The sequence below is a fragment of the Euphorbia lathyris genome, chromosome 8 (genome assembly GCF_963576675.1).
Source record: "Euphorbia lathyris chromosome 8, ddEupLath1.1, whole genome shotgun sequence".
Classification (NCBI taxonomy): Eukaryota; Viridiplantae; Streptophyta; class Magnoliopsida; order Malpighiales; family Euphorbiaceae; genus Euphorbia; species Euphorbia lathyris.
The window spans coordinates 43,699,085-43,706,703 of NC_088917.1; the positions used below are offsets into that span (position 1 = coordinate 43,699,085).

Genomic DNA, 7,619 nt, shown 5'->3' on the forward strand with positions numbered 1-7,619 from the left:
ATCATTTTCCTTAATTTTATCCATTTTACATATTTCAACAATTTATTGAGACTAAATCGTAAGATATCTTACTTCGATCCAAGAATTAAAGGTTCTCAAAATAATGTTGTACATTTTCTGGAATTGTTTGAGAATTTTCTGGGAAATTTTTTTTCTCGCCGGAAAACGCCCACCTAATCGCCGGATTCCGTTGATTTGTGACTAAATCGTAAGGAATCTCACTTTGAGTCAATAATTAAAGTTTCTCAGAATGATGTTTTACATTTTTCTGGAATTTTTTGAAAATTTTCTGGACATTTTGTTTCTCACAGAAAAACAGATCGCCGGATTCCGTTCACTGAAGATTTTTTTACCCGAGTTTGTGGGATCTTAAAATGACCGTCTAATTAAGACGAGTCCAACGGTATAAATTTTTTTGAAAAACGAGATTGAAAAAGTCGAAAAAAAAATTTTAAAAAAAAAATTTTCTATTTAATTTTATTTACAAATTTACCATATTTCTCTACTTAATTACAAAACTGATTCTTATCTCATCATTAAAAAATTTGTCATACTGGATCTCTACTCTATATGGTAACCATAGCCTAACCCTTTATATAGAACAAATATTATCAATGTACGAAATTAAAATTTGACTACAATTAATGTTTCCTGGATTTTAAATTGTATTATACACATTGCTAATACTAATAAGACCAAGGAGAAAAAAAAAGGCCGTTGCAATTTTTGAAAAACAATGGTAAGTAGAAAAAGACGGCTCAAATCCGACGTGTCAACATCTAAACCGTCAACACCAAACGAAGATGCTCGATGTTTAACCAATAGGGTTTGAATCTGCAGAGTCCGCCCCTTTATGTTTGAATTACTTTCTTTACCGTTTCAATTTCTCTATTTCTCTCTCTTATTACTCTCTCCTACTCTTCCCTTTTCTTCACTCAATCTCTTCTTCACCCACTCTTACTTCCTTGCTGCAGCATCTGCAGATCTCTTTCTCTATTCCCCCGATTGGGATCTGCAAATGCGCACATCGTTCCGATCACCGACAAGGTATCTGCTTCTTTCCTCTGCACTTCTCTATTCAAAGTTTGCTTCGGTATGTGATTCATCCTTCTTTTCCTTTTGCGTCAATTTAATATATTTTGATTGATTTGATCTTTTAAATGAGTCGTTGCCAAATTCTTTCAAATTTGTGCTGTCTGATTCTGTTCACTTTATATGAGGTTCAGATTCTATGAAATTTAGTTGTAAGGAAATTTTGAAAATATATGACCTTGATCGTAGTCTAGTGTTAAGAATTTCAGAAAATTTACATCGCAATTTTGGGTGTTTTCTTATTCTGCATCTTTTTAAAATTTTAGATTGCAAACCCTACTGTAAATTGAACTAAGCCCTTATCTCCAAATTCTATATTGAACCCGTATAATTGATAGGTGGAAATGCGTAGTTGTGTTGAATGCTTATGTTTTATATTGATTGTGCTATATACTGATGTGATGGAAATAGACACTGAGCTAATAAAACCTTTCTCTAACCAAGCCACTTTCAATTGCTGTTTCTCAGCTTCTTTCTGTTGTAAGCTGTGTTTTGTTTTTCTCATGTATTAGGTTGCTGTTTTACTGGGTGAGGACGGATACCAAACTGCTTTCTAGGCAGATTTATAATGATTTGGACAACATACCCTGGAGAAAATTACTGTAGAGTCGGAATCGGGGTATGCTGGTCAAGCCTATCAAAGAACAATGGAAAGTGACAAGGCTATTATTTCTGCTCCCTTAGATGGGCACAGTGAGGGCATCCAGAGAATCCGGCCTCTGCATGGGTAATTTTGTGAACTACTTCCAGAATTTAGTCATACCAGTAATCTTTTGTCTTTTGGTTTATTCTTTCTTTGTGGACCATCTTACTTTTCAAAGTGTGGACATCTTGGTGGCTCTGCCATGTGCTTGTGCAATACTAGTGCCAAAATGCCATACACTTGCAACATTCTTTGTTAGCACATGGCTTTCACTATTCTTATTCTCCCCTACAACTACAATGTGTTTCACCAATTTTTTCTACAATGGGAAAAGTTTTGATTATTTTGTTCATAGTAATTATACTTCAAAGGCTTTCAAATTTGAATACACTTGTGAAACTCTTTTATCTTTTATGTATGTTTTTTCAGAAGGACCAGTGGGCCTGCAAGGCGTTCCACTAAGGGGCAATGGACAGCTGAAGAGGTAATGGTTTGCTACATTTTCTGTATATGGTTCTTGACATTGTTCTTTTAGATTAAATTAAGAACATTATGCTTTTGTCACATATGGGTTTGACACATTTATGGGAAGCTTCCATCTTCTCTATGCTCTATTTGATGTCTCAAACATAACTTGTCCTAGTTGATGTTGCAAACCCTAAATTAATCCAGAGGATAGTTTTCATCTACAGCCACAATTGTGGGAAGCTTCCAGCTTCTCTATGCCCTAATTAATCCAGAGGATAGTTTTCATCTATAGCCACAATTGTGAATGCTTTCTTATCATATTATATTACTGATTGGCTGTTATGTGCATTTAGGATGAGATTTTGCGGAAGGCTGTTCAACGTTTCAAAGGGAAGAACTGGAAAAAAATTGGTAATGCATTGACCTTAAACATTTTTCTTACATCAGTATCTTGTGTTATATTTTTATCTGCATCAGTATCTTATGAAAATGTGGATGCTTTTTCCTTTCTCTTTTACCTCTTCATCTTTTGCATTTTGTTGAATGCCAACTATGGGATTATTTGATCACACAGGGTGTTGTTAAGAGGACTTTCTGTTTTATAGCACTCTTGATTCATGTGTCTGAGCTTTCTAGTTAAATCTCCTTCAATGTCCTATTTGGAAGTATATCTGTGCGGCCAATAAATTTTTATCTCATATTATATACAGTTATCTAATTGTAATATTTGCTGTTTCTAGCTGAGTGTTTCAAGGATCGGACGGATGTGCAGTGCTTGCATAGGTGGCAGAAGGTCCTAAATCCTGAGCTTGTCAAAGGGCCATGGTCAAAGGAGGTATCTGATTTTTTGTTTCTTGTCCATTTTCAATTCACAGTTTTTTATTGCTTAAATTAATATGGAATTACCTGCTCTTTTCTCCAAATTTAATTAGGAGGATGAAATAATAGTTGAACTGGTGAACAAATTTGGGCCAAAAAAGTGGTCCACAATTGCACAGCATTTACCTGGGCGAATTGGGAAGCAATGCAGGGAAAGGTAAGCTAGTTTTTGCTGATTAGGTGGATATCTCTTTCTTCCCTATATTTGATCCTGTTAGTTTTAACAGATTGTTTAGAAGCTGTATTTTTTTCCCTGAAAATGTTGCTATAAAGTTGCTGTTTTTAAACTTCTCTACTCAATATTTGTCACATATTAATTTTAGTTTTTTTTTGCATTAACATATGCATAATTTTTTAGATGGCATAATCACCTAAATCCTTCAATAAACAAAGAGGCATGGACCCAGCAAGAGGAGTTGGCCTTGATTCGTGCTCATCAGGTTTATGGAAACAGATGGGCAGAGTTGACAAAGTTCTTACCTGGAAGGTTTGTCCATTCATTATTTTGAAAGGCCAAATTGTTTTAAATATTTTAGCTAGAGGTGTTTCATATGTACTAAATTAATCTTTATTTACTGGTTTATGATGTTTCTATTTGTTTAGATGAGAGTAATAGATAACTAAACATAATTTGTTATATATCTATGCATGTGTCTTCAACAGGACAGACAATGCAATAAAAAATCACTGGAACAGTTCTGTGAAAAAGAAATTGGACTCTTATTTGGCATCAGGTCTATTAGAACAGTTTCAAGATCTTCCTCTTGTTGTACATCCAATTCAATCCATCCCTTCATCTTCTTCAAAGGTGCAAAGTAGTGGAGATGACACTGGTCCAAAATTTGGAATGGAAGCAGAAGAAATATCAGAGTGCAGTCAAGAATCAACAGTTGCAGGCTGTTCTCAATCTACAAGTGGCTTAGGGAGTTCTCTAGCCCTGTACAGGAGAGAAGAATATCAGCTTAAAGAAGAGTCAGGTCTTGCAAAAGAGCAAAGCTCTAGTCCAGTATCATGCTCAGATCAATACTTCACATCAGTAGGAGATGTTCCTTTTTCCATTCCAGATATACCTATGGAAGTGGGTTGCTCTTCCAATTTTCTCCCACAGAACTTCTCCCATAATACTATGACTTCTGCTAGCAATGATTACCAATACAGTTTACAGGATTTGCCTAACATATCCTCTATAGAAGTAAAGCAGGAATCGTCAAGGTTGCCAACACATTGTATAGATGCTAATGAAAGCCATCATCAAGTGAATCCATTTCAAACATCCATGGATGTAACTGAAAATTCTTCTAAGCCAGACAGTGTGTTAATATCTGAAGATGAATGTTGCCAGTATTTATTTTCGGAGGAATTGAATGATGGGATTTTCTCTTCTGGAAATTTTGACAAGGAACCGAACTCAGTTGCATGTATAGATTCCATGAATTGTCAACAATCAAATATTCAGTTATCTGAAACCAAGAAAACTTCACATCCATTTAGCCCTTCAAAATCTGGTGTGCTGGTCACTTCGTGCAGTCAGTCATTTCCATCTGGTCCCTCGCTACTTTCAGCTGATGATAGCATAGTAACATGTGGTAGGGAAGCAAACCAGTTAGTTGGCCACTCTTTTGCAGCCCATGAACAAGAGTTCATTACAAGTGCACATGATGGGTTTATATACACCAATTGCACTACTAGCTCTCCCTGCAATGGTGGTACAGGTAATTCAGACATGCAAGAACAACATTATCTGAAGGAACACTCAAAAGTAGTGCCTGACAATTCTTTTGCCTCAGATACTGAGCCTATGCATTCGTGTCCTGTTGATGAAATGCCAACTATGCAAACAAAACAGCAGGACACTGGAGCTCTATGCTATGAGCCTCCTCGTTTTCCAAGCTTGGATATTCCTTTTCTTAGCTGTGATCTTGTACAATCTGGTAGTGACATGCAGCAAGAGTATAGTCCTCTTGGCATCCGCCAACTGATGATGTCTTCCATGAACTGCATTACTCCATTTAGGTTGTGGGATTCACCATCTCGGGATGATAGTCCTGATGCTGTGCTGAAAAGTGCTGCTAAGACCTTCACTGGTACACCATCCATTTTGAAGAAACGAAGCCGTGATTTGTTGTCACCTTTATCTGATAGAAGAAATGACAAGAAGCTTGAAATTGACCTGGCATCTAGCTTAACCAAGGACTTCTCAAGGTTGGATGTTGTGCTTGATGAAAGTGAGATTCAGGGAACGTCCCTCCTCTCTCCATCATCTAATCAGAAAAAGAACATTTTATTGTCCATTGAAGATAAGGAAAACTTGGATCCTTCCCTTCAAGGTGGGGAAGAAAAAGGGAGAATTTCTGATAAAGATGGCCATAGGAGCAATTCATTGGACGATATGAAGCAAGGGACTGATAACGGTGATGCTAAGGCTAAGGTTCGTACTGATGCTAGCGCTCAAACTGAGTGTCTTTTCTTAATCCTTATTATCTTGACAGCAACAATGGCTTGCTCCTTATTTATTTTCTTAATCCTTTACTTGTTTCTGTCCTAATATCAGCCTCTTTCTGCATTTAATAGGTACAACAGCCTTCTGGAGTGCTTATTGAAGACAGCATGAATGATTTGCTTTTCTTTTCTCCTGATCAAGTTGGTTTTAAAGCAGATAGAGCCTTTGCTCCAAGTTCTCGCACTCCAAAAAATTTGTACCGTATAATTTTGGGATCTTTATCAGAGCAAGCTACAGCTTCAGAAATGACATCTGGAAATTCATGCATGAATATTAGCTCCCCTATGAATTGCAAGAAGAGTCATGAAAGTCATTCAGTTGCTACTACATCAGGGCATTCTTTTCCAACATCAGCACCTCAAGAGAGTACTGTTGATAATAGTAGAAATGATGGTAGCACGGAAAACAATAGCATGTAAGTTTTAGCCATGTTATTATTATTTTCTGTACCCTTTTGATTATTTGCATGTATTCATTGAACAATAATTTTTGGTTTTAGATTTGGTGAAACTCCTTTTAGGAGAAGTATTGAATCTCCTTCAGCATGGAAGTCTCCTTGGTTCCTTAATTCATTTCTGCCTGGCCCAAGAGTTGACACAGATATATCGATTGAGGTATGAGAAACTTTGTTAGATAACGGTTTGTTTGCTAAAATTCGTTGCTCAGGAGTTGTTTCCAATTCCAGGACATTGGTTATTTCATGAGCCCTGGCGATAGAAGTTACGATGCCATTGCACTGATGAAGCAACTGAGTGAGCAAAATGCTTCTGCCTATGCTGATGCTCTAGACGTTTTGGGAAATGAAACTCCTGAAACCTTACTAGAAAAAAGACGCAGCAGTATTCAGATTGCAGAGCAGGAGAAGAATAATGCCCCAGATGAGCATCAGCATGAAAATGGTTCCTGCTTGGCTTCAAATGTTCTGGTATGTTTTTTTGTTCTGCACATGTTTGTGCTTAGTCATGGTTGAATCTTAGAGATTCTTTTCTTCCTATTTTGGTTGTTGTGAGTAAGAACATGTGTATGTAAAACTTTTGCAGACGGAATGCCGTACCCTTGACTTCAGTGAATGCGAGACACCAGGGAAGAAGGGAATGGAAAGGGTGAAATCTTCAACCGCCATAAGCTTCTCAAGCCCTTCCTCCTACCTGTTGAAGGGTTGCAGATAGATAATTCATTCTGATGTGGTTTTTTGTCGGTTGTATTATATGTGTGTACATTTTCTTATTGTTAATTGTTTGAACCCCAATTTAATTAATTGAGAAGACTCTATAGAGGGTCATTTTATTTTTCTTTTCGCGTATTAGGCAATGTTTTAGGTGAAAAGTAGGAAAGGCTTTCTAACGTTGAATGTACTTAACTTTTCTATATATATGCATGCATAGTGTCAGACAACTAAATTTGGATTTCAAGTACACAATGAAATGTTGGAGAAACATTAGCTTAGATCATGATTCTTATTCATTTCATGATGCTTTTGAAACTGAGGCGTTTCAAAGTTAAAATCATGGATCATATGCTTGTTAATTTGTTTTGTTCAACAGAACAAAAAGTTGAAGTTAATTATTTCATTACTCACCCGATCCTTTCTCGTATGACCACATATCCATCTCAACATACGTATTTCCGCCATCGACATCTTATGAATGTGACAGTATTTCACTGCCTAACACTCCATACCATATAATAGTGCGGGTCTGATTACCGTGCTGCCGTGCGGTAGAATTTTCCCTTCAATCTATTAGGCTCCCAGGGTCGCAAAGGAAACCCGTAGCACTCTTCCACTTCGCCCAACCAGATTTACTCCTATAAGCAACATCTCCATCTACTTCTCCATCCGATTGGATAATAGATCCTAAATATCGAAAGCAATCTGATGCCTGAACAACTCTCTCATTTAGGATGATTGTCCCTGCCTCCCTACTCCTATAGACGCTAAACTTACACTCCAAATATTCTGTCTTACTTCGGCTCAACTTAAAGCCTCTAGATTCTAAAGTTTGTCTCCATAGTTCCAACTTCCTCTCCATGTCTTCT

At 36.9% G+C, this 7,619-nt stretch overlaps 1 protein-coding gene across 2 annotated transcripts; it reads left to right on the forward strand.

The window, feature by feature from the left end:
* The first annotated feature begins 869 nt into the window (after positions 1–869).
* On the forward strand, positions 870–7,028 carry LOC136202626 (transcription factor MYB3R-1). Of its 2 annotated transcripts, none has more exons than XM_065993367.1 (12): positions 870–1,093; positions 1,605–1,819; positions 2,165–2,219; positions 2,557–2,614; positions 2,944–3,038; positions 3,136–3,239; positions 3,441–3,569; positions 3,746–5,510; positions 5,654–5,997; positions 6,082–6,196; positions 6,268–6,507; positions 6,623–7,028. In XM_065993367.1, exons 2-12 carry the CDS (start codon positions 1,740–1,742, stop codon positions 6,749–6,751), a joined length of 3,114 nt encoding a protein of 1,037 aa, XP_065849439.1. In that variant the 5' UTR covers positions 870–1,093; positions 1,605–1,739; the 3' UTR covers positions 6,752–7,028. The 2 variants fall into 2 exon arrangements, with proteins under 2 accessions (XP_065849439.1, XP_065849440.1); XM_065993368.1 differs by having other exon boundaries at positions 870–1,047.
* The last annotated feature ends 591 nt before the right edge of the window (positions 7,029–7,619 follow it).